General features: G+C 42.5%; 1 protein-coding gene across 1 annotated transcript in view; it reads right to left on the bottom strand.

Annotated features, from left to right (window-relative positions):
- sorcs2 (sortilin-related VPS10 domain containing receptor 2) overlaps positions 1–22,919 on the bottom strand; it is a 353,265-nt gene that overhangs the window by 146,417 nt on the left and 183,929 nt on the right. Inside the window, 1 exon segment of the mRNA XM_042512640.1 lies at positions 6,218–6,282. Within this exon segment, the coding sequence (XP_042368574.1) occupies positions 6,218–6,282 (65 nt within the window).

Here is a 22,919-nt window from a genome sequence, read left to right as displayed (position 1 = left end):
GCTTACATATGCCACATGTCATCTGGAGCAAACTGCATTGTGATTAGCTTAATCCTACTGTATCTATTGCTCTGTGTTATTGGTAGCACCTCGTGCATTAGAATAAACTCTGGTAGCTCCTATAATAATAATGAGACAAGGGTAAATTAGGAGACAGTCTAACAAGCAGGAGGGCCTCATATGGATGTAAACTCTGTGTTCATTGCAGGCAGAGCAGGCAGGAGAATCAGGCCCCTCTCTGAAGTGTTAGGAGTGTGATGTAGCCCTCTGCATCATCACAACAAGGAGCTGATTTGCAGAATGGATAGATAATAGGATACACAAACAACTACAAAAAAAAACAAAAAACGATGACACTTTTTTTTGGAAGTGTTTCCATTTTTTGAAATATAATAATTACATTGTTTATTTTTTCACTTTCTGATTTCCAACACTTGGGAGAAAGGTTTTCTACAACAAAAAGGCTTGTACATAATGAAACCTCCATAATTTCATACACACTTTGCTTTCATAACATAATATGCCACTGGCAAAACAGACTGGAGTAGATCCTGAAATTACACCTCCTATATTTGAATTGGGAATTGATTTTGAATCGGAAATTGTTTTGAATCGAGAATCGATTCTAAATCGAATTGTGACCCCAAGAATTGAAACTGAATTGAATCATGAGATACTGAAAGATTCACACCCCTACTGAACATCAACTCACACACTGCCCATCTCAGAAACATCTTGTCTCCTCAGGCAGTTTGGCTGCTGAACAGTTAACGAATCTATACGCACTGCACACTGTTGCTTGTAGATTGTGTATAATGTAGGTAATGTGATTTATTTGTTGTTGTCTGGAGATGTGTGCTCTTAGTGTAGTTAGAGAGTGCTACTGAGCACAAGCATTTCATTGTAATTTTGTGTCCACGACAATAAACTTGAATTTGAAATTCAGTACAGATCAGCTCCTTCTCATGCCAAAGTCATTAATACCACAGCTTCTTCAGTAATTTTGACATATGATTCAGATGCCAAAAGCCACATTTCACTGCAGCATGATACACATGGTGTCAGCTAAGAACGTGGCCAGACAGAAACTGTTGTGTCTGTATGATATTATAATTGAAACGCTGCTGATAACAACGTTAGATAAGAATAACAAAGGTCCCTTTAGGGCAGGCCGGAGGGGAAAGATCCAACAAACCCTGATCTTTCACCGGAGAGGTTGGTTTTCGCTTCCTGTATCAATGTGATGTTTTGTTTCTACACCTGACCATGTGCCTTCTTCCCTAATCCTAACCAGTCGTGCCAGCATGTGTGTTTGTTGATTTCCTGATGTTGGTTGCCACGTGCTGTTGTAACCAAATCATAAAGTGCTGCTTCATCCCACTATGTGCTTGTGTTGACACCACAGTAGCAGCATCCCAGAACATCAACAGCAGACCCAGAAGGATACTTAAAGCGCAATATGTAGATGTGGAAGTACACATGTTTGTATCCTTGAAATATCTAGATATGTGAAAGACAAGGTGAACTTATTCCCTCAAATAAACTAAAGTAATGGCATCAATATGGCAAAATTTGGATGTGATGCTGATGGAGGTGTTACTTACTGACTAGGAGTGACACCATGCTGTTTCAAACTGAACTGTTTTTGGGCGCCCTGTTTCTGTATTTTTCTGTTGCTCAATTTGTAAGTGCCATAATGGATAAGGCTAATTCTGGAGGATGAAATAAGGAGTTAAATATGATACCTCCATCTTTCACTACAAAAACTAAAATAAGTGTCAACTGGCTGGAGGAAACTGAAAGGAACTGAGAGTAAATGACCATTGCTAATTATAAATCACTTGAATGTCATTTCTAGTAAATGTCACATAATAAAGTGTGTTTTCTGTTTAAAAAGTACAGTGTAAGCTTCTCATCCATCTGTCGAGTGGTTATGTCTCCAGTTTAATCTGGAGAGCACAGCTATCACTATTGATATTCAACCAACAGCTGCATCAGCAACACTGCCTGTTGAAATTCACCTGTAATTCTCCTTTCAGAGATGAAAAGGTGTAAATAGAGAAACTGTTCACACAGACCCAGCTTGACAGCTACAGGAGGAGGCTACTCTCAGTCACAGCTGTCTGCTGCAGATGAGCGTATTGCTAGCATAATTTTTGAGACCTCTCTGTCACTGATAGAGTCAGCCACGTGGCAGTCAGCATCAGACTCACAGGGTAAGGTATTGTACTAACATGTTTGTTAAGTGTTAAGTGTACATTCTGACAGCCATCACTGACAACTCAGTGTTTGGTTTGTAATGTTGGTCTCGCAGTTTTGCTACTCAAACACAGTGTATCTGCATTCCTCATTTACACAAGCACGACAAGCAGTCAGAGGCAGATGTAGTCAAAAAGTTAAGAGCCACTAAAATACTGATGAATGCCTAAATGCATGTAAATATCCTTCTGTGAATAGTTTGCACACAAAGTTGTTCTACGCATGTTTCATGAATGAGACCCATTATGTGTGTAAAGAAGTTTAAAAAAGTAATTTTCAACATCTCTATATATCAGTGGCACAGCATAAAAAACAGAGAATATAAACAGACACAATCAACTTCTGAAAGAATTCCCCTTCATATCAGTGAGTCTGTCTTCCTCATTGGCTCTGTGCTTTTGTCTCTGTGCCTCATCTTTGTTCCAGAGGTGTCTGCTCTAATAAATGAAAATGCTAATTTATCGAAAAGCCCGGACGGTTAATCAAAGCAGTTTATGGTCGAGAAAAAAAAAACATTAGATTGAGCTAAGTGTTCAGTTACAGCCCGTGGCTCACACTCCTTCATGTTACATGCTGGTCTCACAAACCTGCAAACACACACACACACACACACACACACACACACACACACACACACATTCCTGCACCTGTGAAACTCAGATAGTTTGAAAAAGATTTAAAGACTTTACAGTGACTTATAAATGAAAAAGGCCTGGGAAATCCTTTATACACTGTACTGACTATATGGTGCCCATTATGAACATTTCTTTACACCCAGTGGTGGATGAAGCAACTGGGAGCCATACTTGAGTAAAAGTACAGAGATCTTAAAATGACTTCGGTAGTCACCTTTTATAATATCACTGAGTAAACGTTTCTAAGTATTTGATATTTACTGTACTGTAGTATCAAAAGTAATTTATATTACATGTAATCAGGTATTGAAAGTAAAAATACAAGTAATACTTTAAAAAAGCAAGAGTTCAGAATTTTGAGAATTATTAAGTTTATTTCTTCAAAACAAACACCCCCTTAAAAATGGAGCCTCCATTAGATTTGAAGAAAAACAAGGTCTGTGTTTTCCCAGTTTTTTTGATAAAATCTAAGAATCCCCCACAGCTAATTTATAGGTCAATTTTCTGTCCCGTCTTACTTTTTTTGTCCCCTTTTTTCTTAATTCGTCTGTCTTTCCCTTCCTCCTTCCTTTCTTCCTCTCTTATTTCAAATTTTGTAGTAAATAACTAAAATGCTCAATAAAGGTAAAGAGGATAGAAATACAAAAACTCAAGTAAACTACAGATACTCCTCAAAAATACTCAATAAGTAAGTATTAATACTTACATTAGACCACTGTCTACAGACAAAACCTGGAGTTGTATGTGTGTGTAAGTGTGTATGTGTATGTGTGTGTGTGTAGGTTTGTGTGTAGGTTTTTTTTGTATACATTTATGTCCCCCTATCTGTCTCTGAACACACCTAACAGGAAGGTGTGTGACTGCATGCATGCGTGTATTGTCAGATGAAAAAGGTACACTTATACTTTCCTGCACATCAGTCCTCCTTATATTTGTCTATTTCATTAATACCATGACCCCTTCTGCTGAAGCATGACTTTTCTATGATAGAGTGGCACTTCACTACACTACATCAACATCCTGAGAAGTTGTGTGGGGGTTTAGACTGAATGTTGCCATTCGGACAGGAGGGGAGAAATGACACTGAAAGTGCCTGACTAAAACAGGGAGAAGAGTTGGTATCACGGTGAGGCTGGCCTGACTCGGAGGGGGAGCTGTACCAAGCCTACCAAGCCTTCTTTTGTCTAGTGTTTGATCGCAGGAGAGTGGAGTGGGAAATCTGGGACTGCTCTGCACACATCTTCAGAGAGACATGATTAACACCTGACATCCCAGATCAAGCTGTTGCACTGGATGGACTGACCTTATGGGTGCTATTTGGAAACTGATGCAAATTCAAAAAATGCACTGCAGGAATTGAACGATGCCATCAGCAGCAGCATCACCAAGCAACCGGATGGAATCTTCATATTAGCTGCTAATTTTAATCAACTCAACCTTCAACTGCAAAGATGTAGCAGGATCAAGGATAATTGTAAAATTACAATTATCCTTGATCCCGATGATCAAAATGACCAATAAATCTACCTTCTTAATGACACACACACAAACACACACACACACACACACACACACACACACACTCCCTGCTAGCCTCCCTGTACACATGACTCCCATTCCTCTGGAGTAGTGTCCCCCTCATCAAGCAGTTGTCCGGGTGCAGCCTCAACACACGACCACCAGCTCGGCCTTGGCAGGCTTCCAAGCGTCTTCAAAGACCCCTGGGTCCTCCTTCATATCACACCACAGTTTAACCTCGGGGATGCAATGTTTGACAGGAGGGTGCTGGGGGAACAGATTGGTTTGGCATGCCTGATTGCACCAGACCCCTCTCGACCAGCTATCTATTTGGGAAGCAAGGAGAGGAAGAGCGGGCAGGATGAGTAGGAGGAGAGGGGACCATGTGGTGCCACCCAACCCCAGAAAGAGCTCTCGTCCCTTGGCAGCTGGCCCAGACACAACCTCTCCTGCCCACTCTCCACCAACACAGGCAGTCTTGTTCAGGCTGACAGCCTAAACAGTGTGTGTGGCTTCAAAGACTGCCTGTCTCCTCCAGGGATTTTGGTTGTATTTTTCTCAAGGAGCAGTCTCAGCAGGAATAGTGTGGCACCGCAGAGAAAAAAAAAAAACGTCCTTCTTTTTCCTGACTTTGCCAGCTCAGTGTTACTTAGAGTGGGAGGGTTGAGGTTGGGAGACCCGAAAGATGAAAATCCACAACACACATGCATTTACAAGCACAGATTCAAAAATAGACACTACTTCTATTACCCTGCTGGCCCTAAACCTGTCTAATCTGATATGATAATCCCAATATGCTGTTGTTGCTCTGCAGGCCCTTAATACCCTTCCTTACTTAAACCATAAACTTTCCATTAACCCCCATGCACACACAGAAACACACCCCACACACAACAAAGTCAAACATTCATCTCCTCAATGACCTGCTTTGACCATGCTAGCTATGCTAAGACCAGCACTGCCACAACATGCATAAAATAGCCTTTAAGTCTCAACCAGAGCATGAACCATGAAATCAAATGTAACTAGCTTTTGTTTTTGATAAGTGAACACACAGTTTGTTTAGACACCGACCATAGAAGAGGTTTCAGCCTGTTCGCATTCTGAAATTGTAAAACACTGCCACTTTGACAGTGCTTTTTCTGTAAGATCACCATGCTAAAAGCTTCCTTTCACGTGCACATGAAACACTGTTGGACTGCGTCACGTGAGAACACAGTCGAACAGTCATTTAGTGTTATTATACACCAGCAGATGGCCAGATTGCATGTGCCGCACCTGTGTGATACACAAATGAGTGGCATTGCTTGAGAATGAGGCTGCATGTAATCTGTCGCATCTGCATGAAATGCAGCAGGGTGGCATCAGGTTTTGGCGATGACAATGTTATTTAAGGAGTGTGAGGGTACCTACAGGGCAGGCAGGAGGGGCAGTGGATGAATCCAACAAACCCTGACCTTCATGCAAGAGTTAACATAGGTTAGTAAACAGTAGAAAGCAGCATGGAGGCTCGTGAAAATGTCACCGTAGTCACTTTTTTATATCTCTTATGTAGTCTCTGTCAAACTCAGTGCTAGCAAATTACTAGCAAACAGATGATAGTTTGTGGCGGCTTGTCATTACACTGTGCTAGCAAAAAGGGGTTAAAATTAACATGTCAGCGCCATAGTCATTGCCCATTGAAACCCATCTGAGCTTGAGCCAATAAATGTGACTTTGTGTGAAAAAGTTAACAAAAGCTGAACTCTGATGCTATCATAAATAAATACACAGATGACACATGAGAAGATCGAGCATCACTTTACCTCCACTTGTATCTTGCATTTCCATGTGCACCAGATCAGGGTCCACATCCACACCAGATATTGACCTGCATCACAGAGGAGAATGACATCAACCATTGGCATCTCTAAGTGGAAACATTACATTTAATCATTTATTAATCACTTACTTAGACTTAAGACCACATAACACCAATTTAAGATTTTAGACAAGGAAGCAGTCAAAAAACAAAATCTGGAATGTATTTTGTCTCATTTTTCAGTCCAGTATTCCGGAGAATTATGTTCATATTGTATGATTTTAAACCTCGGGATTTAACCCCCAAAGCCAATGCTCAGTGTTAAAATGGGAAGCGCCCTTTCACCCCTTTGAAAGTTGAGCAAATTGGTTTGATTTCTTCCAAAAAACAGGGCACTGAGCAGCTTAACAACAATGCCCCAAAAAATAGCATGACATTAGTATAAAGTTGCAAAAAACGTACCTAAAAACAAGCAAAAGAGAAAAGTAAAAAAACAAAAACAAACAACAAAATGATCTGTAACCCTAACCCTGTTTTTTGTCTGTAAAATAAATTAAGCAATATCACACGAGAGGGAGTGATGTGCTCGTTTATCATCACGGTTGTGATTCGGTCGTAGGCACAAGGCCGTGGCACAGCACATGACCTCGAGTGTGATATTGCTTTTATACAACAGTTCGTCTTTTATTAGTCAATAGTAACTAGTGACAACAGATTATGATTTGTTTGTTTAATTCATGATTATTTTGGCTCCGCCAACACAAATAGTTCCGCAACTGCTGGATGTGACAACTGTTGCCTAGCAACACATAAACATTTTCCTGCAAGTTGCTTGCTAATCTGTGTTAGCTCAGTCTTTATGTTATGCACAGAGCAGATGCTTAGTATAATGAAAATTTATATCTGTGAAATCAGAGTCTGTCAACAGACACTTTGGCAGCCAGTGTGATTCAGATGAGTTAGTTAATCAGATATATCGTCGCAGCAGTGTGTGTCCGCTCACTGCCGGGATCTCCGTTACTTTGTATCAGACAGCGTGTGTGTCGGTGCCACTCAGGCTCTGCTGTGGATAGTGTCAGATGAGTGTGTCCCTGTCTCACTGCAAATCCTTGTAACACCGGTAACAGCTGGTTTACTCCCAGTGAACGAACGTTTACCAAAACCTGTCTGTCACAGCTGCCCCCTCCTGGGCTTCCTCATACATTTTGGTAACTCCAATGCATGTACAGTCAGCTCAAACCACACTTAAAAATTCCCGTCCTCTCTTGCTCACCCCCTCTCTCTTCTTTTCTTCTTCTTCTCTTCTTCTTAACCTGACCAGCTGACAGCTACGTGAACTGCGCCAGCTAGCTGTTTGAACCTATGCTTACACCATACTATAAACATATCTCACATTAAAAACATATCCCACTTTCGCTCTAACACTAATTAACAGATTTTGAACGGCCGTGAAGCAGAGTGATATATGCAGAGTTAACAGTCCCCAACTGTTGTATAATTTTAGATATACAATTTTCTAATAATTCTCCCCCCTTTTAAAAAACTATTTTTTAAAGTCATTTTATTTGTTACATTTTACTAATTGCTTGCAATTTGTGGGACATTTCTTGCCTTTTTTCTCCCTGTATTTGAAAAAAATCAAAGCAATTTTCTCAGGTTTCAAAGGCTTAATTTGCTTGTGGAAAGGCATCTGAATGCAGCACAAAAAACTGATGCTGAAGCAGGGTTAAGTAGTAAAGCAAACAGTTAAGAGGGGATGTTGTGGTGGTGGGTGTCATATAGTAGAAAGGATCTTAATTACAGCATGACAAAACATTTTTAAAAAGTTACTGAATGGAGGCTTTGCAGTATCCGCCAATATTAACTTGCTTGTCAGAGAATACAGATTCAATATGTAGTCCTAAATGCTGTTATTGTCATATCTTGAGTTCTCTGTTACTACATTATTATTACAGGCCTTTACAACATACAAGGCAACTTTATTGTCATTTTTCTGAAAGTAGTTTAAGAAGAAATGAAAGTCTCAGCCTGGGGAAAGAAGTTGCTTTGTAGTCTGGTGGCTCAGCAATGGATACTTCTGTATATTTTTCCAGATGGCAGCAGGGTGAACAGACTGTGGCTTGGGTGGCTGCTGTCTTTTAGTATTCTTTGGGCTCTGTGCAGGCACCTCACTTCACTGAGGCTACTGATGCTCTGTAGATGGGAACCAGTGATGTTCTGGGCAGTTTTAATCATCAGCTGTAGCTCCTTCTGGTCCTGGGCTGTGCACAAACCATGCCAATTGGTGATGTCAGTATTTGGCATTCCAGTCAGTATGCTTTCTATTGCTCCTCTTTAGAAGTTAGCCAGGATCTTGCTTTGGAATTTAGCTTTCCCAAGTTTCTGTAAGAAGTAGAGCCTTTTCTTTGCTTTTTTAACCTGGGTGGTGATGTGTGATGACCAAGATAGGTTCTCAGTGATAGTGATTCCAAGGAACCTATAGCTGCTCACCTGCTCCACTGATGTAGACAGGGGTGTGTGTCTTTGCCTCCTTCTTTCTAAAATCAACAATCAGCCCCTTGGTTTTGCTTATGTAACTGTAATTACTGCACATTATATTTTTAGGTTATTTTTATTACTTAAGTTATTGTGTAATTTTGTGTTTTTTTAATTAAGCAATACAGTACATATATTACTAATATATTTAAGTAATAATATTTTTACAGTATCATTGAGTTACTTGTTAATTATTATTTTATTGTCATTTATAGTACTTAGTATATTGTTTCATTTATATGTCCCTGTGCGCTTCTTTTTTTAAAGTAGTTATTGTATTCCCTTGTGTGAGTGAATTGGTTCCTACCTGCCCTTGTTTTGTGAGGACAGGTATTAGTGACGCACAGTGAGTGCCTCGTGTTGAACAAGGGATAGAGAAGTTGTGGTACCCCGAAGTTGATGCATGCTGTACTGTCTACCGTGTTGGCGAAGATTAAAAGAGAGAAACCACGACATATTGTAGCCCGCTTTATTACCCAAAGCCCGGAAGAACTGGGGAATGCGAAAAGTCAAGAAAAGAGGGTTACAGACTGGTGGCAGCTGTGTTTTTTTTTCGTCTGTGTTTTTCCCTCGTCTTAATTAGCCAAGGTAATCAACTAGCTTGCACGGCGGGAGCAGCGGCTGCAGTCTACAGGTGCACTGTGTGGGTTTGTTTCTGTTTTGCATGGACAGTTAAACATTTTTGCCGGCAGCAGCTAAAGAGACGAGCAGACCAAAGTTTTTTGCCGTCGGTTGAAGTTGTTGAAGTACTTTGAAGCATGTCGCTGCAGTCATTAGTGGAAGAAGTTGAGGACATCAAGCCTCCCCATGAGGATGATGGCGCATGCAGCGAATGGGACACAACCAAGACAGTGGTTCACTACAGAGTGGATTTACCGCCATATTTTCACAGAGATGGTAAGGACAAAGAAAATTTTTCACTGTGGAAAACCAGGCTAGAGCTTGCAGTTAAAGCTTGTGCAGATGGACAGCAGCTAGATATCGCCACTATACTGCCCACCCGCCTTAGTGGAGACGCACTGGCATATTGGCTGTCATTATCACCAGAAGTACAGCATGACTATGATGATTGTGCGGCCAAATTAAATGAAGTTTTCGGGAGGAAAGAATTTTTGCTGCACTTTCAGACTTTTGTAAATGCCAGACAGCGCTTGCCCAAGGAACCTTTAGAGGTTTATGCTGCAGAAATTACAAGACTGGTTCTGGAGGCATTCCCTAACTATGGCAAGCCAGCTATTGCAATGGAACGGTTCAGAAGATTTGTTGCTGGTTTAGACCCCATTCTGCAAGCTAAATGCCATGAGCATGGTGCTGCTACACTGGAGGATGCCTTAAATGTTGCATGTAAATGGGAACGTGCACAGGAAGCTCTCAAACTCCTTCCCCCACCTGCTTCTCCATATACAACCAGCCAGTATGCTACTCCTCCTGCACCACAAGGTGAGCCGCTCTCTGCTATGGTTTCCACCAAACATGAAAAATCTCACTCAGACTCATCTACTGCCCTTATGGATGCTGTGAAGCAGCTCTCAAAGGATGTGCATGCACTCAGGCTTGAAAGTCACTCAGCTGGGACAAGATTGTAGCTACTCTGCTAGTCACCGTGCTCCCCATCCTGATTTTTCCAAACACTAATATGGCCGTCCTGATGAACTGAGGGGTGACCGTGGCAGAGAAAGATATCGTCGGTCTCCATCTGTGTCTCCTGACCGTGGTGTTTACTCCTCTGCAACCCACCATCAGAGAACCAGCAGGTCATATAGTGATCATCCCCATCCCAGATACTCTCCTGGCCACCGCAATGGGCGATACTCACCTACTCCACCATCTTCTCCACATCATCGTCGTGACCATCATTCTACCAGCAGTCAGGATCGCTTTAGGCACCACAGCCCAGACAGGCGCCGCTCTCCTGACCACTTCAACGCAAGATACCCACACCAAAATGGCTCCCAGAGACACACCTCCTACTCTCCCCCATGTGAGTCAGCCAGACCCAGGTATGAGTCACACTATGCCTACTCTACTCGGGAAAGACAACCACCGTACAGGGAGAGGAGCCATCATGTGAGCTTTAAAGGAGACCCCACTGAACAGGGAAACGAATGGTAGCAGACGCTGAGGGCCAAGTGTCTGCTGCTACTGCTTGTGAGGCCCCACAACAGGTGCTTCCACCTTCACACAAAAAGCCTACACGCTATGTAATGACTGTCATTGAGAACATTGCTACCAAAGTCTACCTAGACACAGGTTCAGACATTTCACTGATTAGTGAGGACTTTAGAATGTCTATTCCATCTCCGAAAACTAAGCCTATGCAACGCTCTGAGCTTCTTCCTAGGGCAGTAACTGGTGACTATTTGGACATTCTAGGCACACTTCCTCTCACCATCAGGCTAGGTAATGAGGTTTTCACACACACTGTCCAAGTAGTCAGAAATGTTACACAACCAGTGATCCTAGGATGGGACTTTTTACTCGCACACCATGCAGTTTTGGATTTGAGGGAAGGCATTTTTAAAGTAGGGAGTCGTACTAGCCCCCTCTCCTGTGTGCTACTGAGACTGACTGCTCCCCTTGCCTGCAATGCTGTCACCTTATCCCCTGTTGTAGTACCTGCCATGTCACAAATGACTCTTCTAGCTAAGGTCCAGCCCACTATTGGTGTGCCAGATATTGAAGCTGACTACACAGGTATTCTATAGCCAGGTCCACTTAGTTTTCAAGGTCTGTTAGTAGCACGCACACTTGCTAATGTACAAGCAGGGCTCACTTATGTCAGAGTAATGAACCTAACGACTACTGACCTTCATGTTCCTAGTGAAACTAGGCTAGGTGACTTTCACCCACTAGGTGATGGTGAGGACGATTATTCTGTAGTGGAAGCTGACGTAGCCATAGTTACAACCACAGCAGAACTCTCCCCTCAAACAGACATTACCAGATGTTGACCTCAGTCAGGGAACACTTACTGACGAACAGAGACAAAAGCTTGAAGCTTTACTGCTGACTTACAGTGATGTTTTTAGTGCTCATGACCAAGACTATGGACGCACTAATGTTGTACAACACAGCATAAACACAGGAGGTGCTCATCCCATCAAACAGAGGGCATACAGAACCTCCCCAAACATCAAAGCAGAGATAGACCGGCAGGTCCAGCAGCTCCTCGCCCTAGACATCATTGAGGACAGCTGCAGCCCCTGGTCTTCCCCTGTTGTTCTTGTGAGGAAAAAAAAGATGGCAGCTACAGGTTCTGCATCGATTACAGAAAGCTGAATGCAGTCACCATCAAAGACTCATACCCCCTGCCACGTCCTGCAGATGCCCTTGACAGCCTATCAGGTGCATGCTGGTTCAGCACGATGGACTTATCAAGTGGGTATTGGCAGGTTGAGCTTGAGCCACAGGACAAGGAGAAAACCGCATTCAACACTGGCAGTGCTCTCTACCAGTTCAAGGTTATGCCTATGGGATTAACCAACGCCCCACCAACATTTCAACGGTTGATGGAGCTGGTGCTCCATGGCCTGCACCGGAAAGACTGCTTGATTTACCCTGGATGATGTCCTCGTGTTCAGTCGCTCTTTTCCAGACCACCTAAAGAGCCTGGAAGAGGTGTTCAGCAGGTTTCGCTCAGCTGGTCTCAAACTGAAAGCCAGAAAGTGCCAGTTAGTTACACACACTCAAGTGACTTTCCTTGGACACATGGTCTCCAATCATGGACTCCAACCAGATGCAAGGAACATTGAAAAGGTACGTGGATGGCCGACACCCAGAACAACTACAGAGGTGAGAGCTTTTATTGGACTGTGCTCCTACTACCGTAGGTTTTGTCAAAAACTTTTCTGTCATTGCAGCTCCACTGCACGTTCTCACACAAAAAGGAGCAATATTCAAATGGACTGTCGAATGTGAGGATGCTTTTCAGTCACTGAAACACGCTCTCACTCACCCACCAATCATGGCACATCCCATTTTCACACAACCATTCTTGTTGTACACTGATGCTTCACAGGATGGCATTGGCTCTGTGCTAGCTCAACGTCAAGACAACAAAGAACGTGTTATTGCCTACGCGAGCCACACACTAAGGCCTCCTGAAAGAAAATGGTCTACCTTTGATCGTGAGCTCTGGGCAATTGTTTGGTCTGTGAGACATTTTTTAAACACTTCCTCTCTGGCAGCTCATTTACAGTGATCACGGATCATAAGCCTCTCCTGAGCCTGAGGAAAGCACCAGTGGATAACGACCCCACTGGCAGACGCAGTCGGTGGATACTCGAGCTGGATGTGTATGACTACAATCTACTGCACAGAGAAGGTAAACAACATGCCAATGCGGATGCCATGTCCAGGCGTCCCAATTCTGAGACCCACAACAAAGCTGTTCAGTGTGTTATCTCCTCCATCACCTCCACTGACAGGCATGACAACACATCCTCAGGTATGCCTGACATCAGCCACACACTGTCAGTTGACTTTTGAAAGTTGCAGGAACAGCAAAAGGAGGATGAATGTCTCGGCACAGTCATTGAATGGCTAGAGAACACTGCTAAAAGACCACCAATAGGCCACCTCAAACATTCCTCCCCCACACTGAGGAAACTCTGGCATGAGTACCCCAAATTGATCATTCGACATGGAATCCTCTGCAGGAAAGTCAATCAGAGCTATCACACACCTGCAAACTTTCATGTTGTTTTACCTGCAGCTCTCATTCCCACGGCTTTGTCAGGTTTGTATGGGAATCAGTTCAGTGGTCACCTAAGTGCAGAGCGCACACTGCAAAGGGCCAGACGCATCTGTTATTGGCCATATATGACCCGTGACATTCACAAGTTTTGTGCCGAGTGCCTGCCATGTCAAACACGGGCTTCCCCAATCCCACACGAAAGAGCCCCATTACAGTCAATCCACGCAGACAGGCCATTTCAGAAAATTGCTGCAGACATCACTGAGCTACCTATCACTATGCAAGGGAACAGGTATGTTCTAGTAGTAATGGACTATTTCACACGCTATGTTAATCTGTTCCCCCTGAAAGACCAGCGTGCTACTACTGTGGCAAAGTGCATTTTTGAGGACTATATCAGAAAACATGGCTTGCCAGAGTCCATTCATACTGATCAAGGCCGCCAGTTTGAGTCAGACCTCATCAAGCATCTTTGCAGCCTGCTTGGAATCAACAAAACACGCACATCACCATACCATGCCCAGTCAGATGGTATGGTGGAGAGACTAAACAGGACACTGAAAGATCAACTTGCTAAGTACATCTCACAAAGTGGTGGTGAATGGGACCAGTATCTACCACAGTGTGAGCTTGCCTACAATTCCAGTGTTCATTCAAGTACTGGATTTTCCCCTTTCTTCCTTGTACATGGAAGGGAACCCAATCTGCCACTGGATGTCATGTTGAACTGTAGTCCTGCTGTGACCTCATCCACACCAGGTACACCAGCAGCTTATGCACAGGACCTCCTCACCACACGTTTGTCACATGCTTTCAGGAACGCAGCCCAAACCTCTGCTGCAACCAAACAGCATCAAAAGACTCAATACGACAAGAAAGTTTGTGTTTCACCCTCACCAGCGGGAGACCTTGTTCTCCTGGACGACCCAGCACACAGCACACAGAATAAAACTTGCTCCCAGATGGAAGGGCCCATTTGTGATCCGGAAAAGGATGAGCAGAGACGGACACGCCAGCGTAACCTATGAGATCACAGATCCTAGGAATGCGCGCTCACGGACATGGATTGTTCATCATAACAGACTGAAAGCCTACAAAGAGACCTTGCCAGCTGACCCTGTCAGCGGCCAGCCACCCTCTGTGCCAGCTGATTTGGGCACGTCACTGACATCGGGCCCCCCCTCCTCTCACTGCCTAGTCCTCCCCCCTCTCCCCCCCTTCCTTCCCTCCTGGCCATGCAGATGGACTTGGCCCACCTCTTCAGGAGCCCCTGCTCGTCACATCCCGTTGTGGACGCCAGGTTAGGCGACCACTCAAGTACAGAGACTTTGTCACTTAAAGTGATTTGGTTGAACTGAGCCAGGCCCTTACATGTTGTGTTTTTATTGTTGTTGGGCACTGTGATTTTGTAATACACTGTTTATGTATACTTGACTGTTATTTGAGTAGATTTCTGAGTTTCTGCCTGCACTAACAATTTTCTTGCAGGAAGTGTTTAATGTGTTGCTCAGTTTCTGAGTTGGCTACAGCTTACAGTAAGAATAAGAGTATTCTAGTTACTGCATTGTTTGAGTATTGACTACTGTGATTTGTTACATCACATTTGTTCCACTTACTTAAGTTATTGTGTAATTTTGTGTTTTTTTTAATTAAGCAATACAGTACATATATTACTAATATATTTAAGTAATAATATTTTTACAGTATCATTGAGTTACTTGTTAATTATTATTTTATTGTCATTTATAGTACTTAGTATATTGTTTCATTTATATGTCCCTGTACGCTTCCTTTTTTTTTTAAAGTAGTTATTGTATTCCCTTGTGTGAGTGAATTGGTTCCTACCTGCCCTTGTTTTGTGGGGACAGGTATTAGACGCACAGTGAGTGCCTCCTGTTGAACAAGGGAGAGAGAAGTTGTGGTACCCCGAAATTGATGCATGCTGTACTGTCTACCGTGTCGGCGAAGATTAAAAGAGAGAAACCATGATATATTGTAGCCCGCTTTATTACCCACAGCCCGGAAGAACTGGGGAACGCTAAAAGTCAAGAAAAGAGGGTTACACTTACGAGCAGTAGGTTGTTCTCTGTGCACCACTCTGCAGGATTATTGAATTCCTCCTGGTATGAACTCTCATTGTTGTTTCCAGTACAACCAATTATAGTGGTGTCGTCCACATACTTCACAAAAGAGTTCTCCTGACATATGGGAGTGCAGTCATGGGTGTACAGTATGAACAGGAGGGGGCTGAGCTGAGTGTTAAGTTTTCCAATCAGCTTCATGGGAGAGACTGTGTTGAATGCTGAGTTGAAGTCAACAATCAGGATCCTGATGTGGCTGTTCTTATACTCCAGGTGAGTAAAGACTGAGTGAAGAGCACAAGATATATCAGATAGATATACCAGATATCCTCTGTTGATCTGTTGGTTCTGAAAGCATACTGGTGAGGGTCCAGGCTGGCAAATATATGCAGTGTGTGTCAAAAGAACATTGAAGAGCTAAATTAATTTAGACACCACAGTTTTAAACCACTTTTTCTCAGCTCTACAAGTATTAAAATTGGCTTTTCCTTTATGTGTGCTTGAAAATGCTTTTTTTTTAACATGGTCTAGTCTACGCCTTTTAAAAGATTTTACAACATTTGAGTAGTATTGAGTAGTAATGGGAGTTACATCTGCAGTTTACAGCCCCAGTTTCACACCCTCCCGATTGGAACATAGTTTGCCACATGCTATTCTGAAGGGTACCTGGACTATAATATACATAAATCCCTATAGTATGAGGAACTGAGTGTGTAAATATCGGATGAACAATGGGAAGGGGCACTCAAAAGGGACCCCCCCCCCCCCCCCCCCCCCCCCCGCCCCAATTATTGCAGTAATGCAATTATTTTGTAATTAGTGGTTATGTTGAAAATCTAATGGACAAACTTAAAAACTAGAATTACAGCCACACTGTTGTTTGTATCAGTATCTATTCAGTATCTGATCAAATGTCTCAACTTCTGTTCCAGATTTATAATGTTGAGATATGGCAAAAAACATTTGTTATGAGGTCACTGTAACAATGGCTTTTTACCCTTGACCACCAGGTCCTTGAGTCCAAGGGGACATTTTTGCCAAATTGAGGTAATTCCCTTATGGTCATCTTAAGATATTGCTTTTGGGACAATGAAACAGATGCAAGGTCACAGTGGCATTGATCTTTGAACAACAAATTCTAATTAGCTCACAGAGTCTAAGTGAATGTTTGTGTCAAATCTGGAAAAAGAACCCTCAAGGTGTTCTTGATATGTATCATTTTCAAAAGAGAGACAGATGCAAGGTCACCTTGATCTTGAGCTATGGCCACAAAAAATGTAAGCAGTTCACCTTTGACTCCACTTGAAGTGGCCAAATTTGAAGAATTTCTCTTACGGTGTTCTTGATATATCGCTTTCACAAGAATGGGACAAATGAAAGGTCAGCTTGACCTTGAGCTTTACTGACCAAAATCCAAACAGTTTAGTTGAGTTTTTAAACCAATTAGATCTTATCCCACTGGCATATATTTATTTGCTGAATAAAATATTTAAAACTGAATATTGGACTCTGATGTACAGGGATTTAATCCTAGATTAAAGCAGACACAGGCATGTCTTTTGTTTCACTTTGATTTAACAGATACCACAGTAAATACTCAGTTCTTCTTGAAAAGCACACTCAGATGTACTCAGCTCTGCCTAATTTGCTTAAAAACCTCCAGAACTGTAAACCCGCTTCTCCTTCTTCAAAGCCCACTTAAACACTCCACAGTACATTTACTGTGTGTGCCCCTCAGTTCATTTGATTACAACTGCACAGCGCAGTCTGTTAATTTCCCCCAGCCCAGTTACGAAGAGTACAGATTTAAAACCTCATTACTTCGCCTTTAAAGAGACTTTACGAGCAATTATCCTTCTGCGGAGGGATGAGGGAGCAAAGATGGATCACAGGAAGTGCTACAGGGGGACGCTTCAGTCTTTTTCAAGAGATCTATATGAGAGTCCAGCTACCTCAGGGGCTTTACAGGTGACGATTCTGGTGCAGATTTATCTCTTTTATATTACATTTTACAACTCTCATTGTCATGACAGCTGATGATTTGTTGATAATGGGCTGTGGGACTGTTCAAAACAAAGCTGGACAACAAAATCACCTAAGGAGCTGGAATGTCCCCACAGGGTGCTGGATGGGTCCTTCAAACATTGGACCTTCAGCCACGAGGCCAGTTTTTGCTTCCCACATGAATGTTAAGCCAGACCATGACGTCTTTTGCCAAACCTGACCACGTACTGTTGTTGCCTAAACCTAACCATGTGTGTTTGTTACACAAGTAAAAGAAATATAAATGTGTTTTTGCCAACCCTGTAAGTTTATTTTGAAAAAGACTGTGTGTGTATATATATATATATATATATATATATATATATATATATATATATATATATATATATATACTGAATGTAACAAGCACAAACTGTACATTTCCTGTCCTGTCCTATAAAATGTCACAATTTCAAAAGCTGAAGGAGATGTCATAAGATTTCAAAGAGATTCATCTAACTATTACAAGAGGGACATAAAAGCAGCCTTCAGCATAGCAAACAGCGTTTGATATTTTTGCCTGAAAAATTACCTAAACTAACTATCAAACAATACTGTAATATAATGCAATTGCAATAAAAAACAATCTATACAGTGTATAGCATGATTTTATATCTATTAATCAGGATAAAAAACACACTTTGCTTCTTAAAAGAGACGATATTACAAACTACACAGAAAACAACTTGGGCTTCTAAAGAATGACACTGCCATTTTTTTGTGAATCCCAATTCATACAGGACTAGTATTACCTGGGGACCTCTGGTAATTTGAAATAATTGCATAGCTCATCTGTCTAAATCCTGTGCAAATCTGCCATGTCTGTAATTTGTCATGTAAAAATCCCACTGGAAATTACCTTATTACCATATATTTTGCTGTGATAATATTTGTCCTGTGTGTATCGGCATCTTGGTGTTGGCAAATATAAATGTTTTGACTACACTTTGGGTGCAGGAGACTTACTTCGCTTCACAACATGCAGAGACAGAAAGAGCAAACTCAAATCGAGCAGAAGAGAAAAATGCCACCAGAGGATGAGACAGATGTCGTGATATTGGGCCTCATGCAGCAACATTCTATTTTTCTGTTCAGAGAAAAAATAAAAGAAGTCAACTCTAGACACACCAAATGTTCTCAACATCCAAAGCTCTGACCCAGGTGTACTGAGTGATTATTTCCACTTCACCATATGTAACTATGAGCCTAGGTGTGGTGTGCAAAGACTCTAGCTTAAGCTAAAGAACTGGAGAGATGACACCAGACTGGAAACAGAAGAAGATCTTCTGCAGTGGTGAAACTGACGTACTGTAACATAAACAAAGTAAACAGGATTTCCACAGTTAAATAGCTCCCAAAGATGATGCCTTCTTTTTGTTTTGTTCTTATATAGAGAGTTCAGCACACAGTGTCACCACACTATTCTGACCAACATCCACACAACAAGAGCACTCTTAACAGTTACACAAAAGGCCTGTAATTCATGCAGTCACTGCACCCTGAAGAAGGCGCAAGCCGATAGGCGTTGGTGTATTTTGGTTTGGTGCAAGTTCCTGCCCGTTTTTTTAAGTATTCCCTTCAATGAGTACTGGTAGTTTGAGGGACTCCAGAAGCGCTCCTGTTGTCTTTCTTTTCAGGTCAAAATGCATAAGCAAATCATTGCATTTTGTTTTATTCATAATGAACAACATTTTGACTGCAACACTTTCAGTTTTGCTTCCACATATATTTATATGTTTCCATTTATATTTTTCCATTTATCGGTTGAAGTTAAAGACTTATGACTTTTTTATTCCCTAAATAGATATATTTCTCTAAAAGTTTGGTCGCAAATTTGTTAAAATCTGTGTCAGATTTTCCTCTTTCCTCTTCCCCATAGCGATTACATGCAAGGTTCTGCATACAGGCACATCCTGATTGGCTGGCTACTGTTATTTTCACTGGGCAACTGCTTGCTCTTCATTGGTGGAGAGTATGTGTTTTATGGAACTGAATGTGACTGAGATCTAAATCAAGTGGTAAATGGACCTGTACTTATAACACTTTTCTAGTCATTAGTTTACTTAAAGCTCCTTCACACTATGATCACATTCACCCATTCACAAACATACATTCACACACTGGTAGCTAAAGCCACTGTTCAAGATGTCAACTGCTTCTTAGATTTTTAACCATTTGTACACAATCTCACACCTGTGGAACAGCCACTGGGAGCAATTAGGGGTTTAGTATCATGCCCAAGGATACATCGACATGTTGACTGACCAGGGATCAAACTGCCAACCTCCAGATTAGTGGACAGTCTCCTCTACCTCTAAACTATACCCGCCCCAAATAACTATCCTCCATCTCCTGATCTAACAATGGAAGGGAGGGAGGTGTGGGTGGAGATGAACAATCCTGCAGCTATTTCTCTCCAGCATTGTATCATGCTGTACACACTGAGCCACGCCCAGTTGATTTAATTTGATTTAAATCCCTTTGTCATATAATCTTACCCACATGTTTCATGCGTCACATAACTGAAGATAAAGAATATCTGTTTCACTGTGACTTTTAGGCAGCACTTAAAGCAAGGCACTACCCCTGCTGTGACCTTGGAAAGGAGTGAGGCAGAAGACACACATCTGAGGCTTTAACTCGCTAACATAAACATGAACTTGAATTAATCACAACTGTGGCTCCATTTAGCAGAAGGCTTAACTATTCGCAACAACTTTTCTCCATCTCTGACACACTCTGTCAATATTGACATGTGTTTTGTTTCCATTATTGTCAGAATCCCTTTCAGACTCTCTTTTTAATGAGTGTGTTTAAGTAGTTATTGCTAATGCTGAAATAGCAACTTTCTCTGCAGGATTCTCCACCATCAATGCAAGGGGAACCTCCAAGGCCAATAGGAACGTCGTCTCTCTGAAATGACTTGTGATTGGCCAAAGTCTTTCGTCATGCACTACATTTTTGTTAGGGTGTAAACAGAGCCACGAGGAGTTGCAGAAGTCTTCACTTGAATACAAATATACTCAGAGGTTATTATGGGATTTGTGTCCAACCAAAATACAAGTGCCTGCTTCAGTTTTAAGTCACATTATGCTAACTCTAACCCTCTCTTTTTCTCTTCACCAAGTTACCACCTGCAATGCTGAGGATGATTTGTGCATTACAGTTGGTGGTATAAATCACAAGTGTCTGGACTTGCTAACCAGCTCATTTGCTATTGGTGGGAAGAGAAACAAAATAACAGGAGCATGCTCCGTCTGACATTCAGAAGAGGAGAGAGAGTGTACTTAATTGTTCTTAGATGCAGAACATTTAATGTGTCATCCCAAATGCTGTAGATTGGACAGGGAGGTAAAAAAATAAATAAAGATGAAAAAACAGGAAGAGGTAAAACAAAGAAAGTCCAAGAGAAGTCAGAGGACAGGAGCTTAAAAGGGAGAGATACAAGATGGAGGAGATAAGATGGTGAGAATCTGGAGGGGAAGCTTTGGAAGAATTAACTCTCAAGCAGTAAAATATGGCATGTGCTGTGAAAAGCCATATACCACTGGCTGCTGTGGGTACTTCTTCTGCCAGTGGGACGAAACAATCAGAGATTCATCTATAAAAACGTTCCACTGCATAAACTCCAGCATTTATGACTGAAATCCAATTCAAATTTCTAATTCAAGAAGAAAATAGGGCAGGCATTCTCTGAATTATGGTAAAACAAAAAAAAATTATTAGCCTAATATCTGGGACATAACTGCTGTATATATATAATTTTATTGTTTGAGCAATATTGTGTAAATGGTAGCACAATGGGATCAGGATACAGTCAAAAAATAGAATGATTAACTGGAATGGAACTTATGTTTGACAAAGTGATTATTGTTTTATTCTACTGATGTTAGATTGCGCTGTGATGATGATAATCACGTTACAGGTGATTTAAATCTTAAACATTTTTGGAAACATGTCTTTTTTCCTTCTCTCTGAGAGTCAGATGATAGGTTTGATGCCACTCTCATCTTTATTTTTTGGTAGCTTACAAGGAAATATAAAAAAAGGGACAGTTAATGACTAAGTGATGCAATGGTTCAAATTTTCCTTTAGCGCCAGACTTTTTGTGTCATATCACACTATAACTCATATCTTTGTTGTTTCAACTTTGACTAAAAAACCCTTTCTCAAAATTAAAAAATACACATTATGTTATTTTGATTGATGTTTTTATCTCATTGTCCTTGTTATTGGTCCCAAAACAGGTCACCTACAAGTGCACAAATCAGGAGGCATATGAAACTTGCAAAGACTAAAACTGTCTCTTGGATCCATACCATCAACACAACATGAAGTGAGCCATTTTGAATTAACTGTACAATGTTAGTGTATTGTTTGCCATTTGCAGGGAACATTCTGAATTCACCGGAAACGAGTTCGACTTACTGCGGCAATGCGGACCCAAGCTCTGGCACTGGTCATACAGGGAACGGACAGCCCGTATCAGGGAGTCCGAAACCCCATATTCCCGGAGAACCCCCCACAGGACTCCCCGGGGGACACGGTCGAATGCCTTCTCCAAGTCCACAAAGCACATGTGGACTGGTTGGGCAAACTCCCAAGCACCCTCAAGGATCCTGCCAAGGGTCCAGAGCTGGTCCACAGTTCCACGACCGGGGCGAAAACCGCATTGCTCCTCCTGAATCCGGGGTTCGACTATCCGGCGGACCCTCCTCTCTAGTACCCCCGAATAGACCTTACCAGGGAGGCTGAGGAGTGTGATCCCCCTGTAGTTGGAACACACCCTCCGGTCCCCCTTCTTGAAAAGAGGGACCACCACCCCAGTCTGCCAGTCCAAGGGCACTGCCCCCGATGTCCACGCAATGTTGCAGAGTCGTGTCAGCCACGACAGCCCCACAACATCCAGGGCCTTGAGGAACTCCGGGCGGACCTCGTCCACCCCCGGGGCCCTGCCACCGAGGAGCTTTTTGACCACCTCGGTAACCTCAGCCCCAGAGATAGAGGAGCCCATCCCCGGGTCCCCAGGCCCTGCTTCCCCAACGGAAGGCGTGTCGGTGGGATTGAGGAGGGGTCTTCGAAGTATTCCTTCCACCGATCCACAACGTCCCGAGTCGAGGTCAGCAGCGCCCCGTTGCCACCATACACAGTGTTGACGGAGTACTGTTTCCCCCTCCTGAGACGCCGGATGGTGGTCCAGAACCTCTTTGAAGCCGTCCGGAAGTCGTTTTCCATGGCCTCGCCGAACTCCTCCCATGCCCGGGTTTTCGCCTCGGCGACCGCCGCCGCCGCACTCTGCTTGGCCTGTCGGTACCTGTCTGCTGCCTCCGGAGTCCCACAGGCCAAGAAGG

The sequence above is a fragment of the Plectropomus leopardus genome, chromosome 23, assembly GCF_008729295.1.
Source record: "Plectropomus leopardus isolate mb chromosome 23, YSFRI_Pleo_2.0, whole genome shotgun sequence".
Taxonomy (NCBI): Eukaryota; Metazoa; Chordata; class Actinopteri; order Perciformes; family Serranidae; genus Plectropomus; species Plectropomus leopardus.
This window is presented reverse-complemented; position numbering and strand designations above follow the sequence as displayed.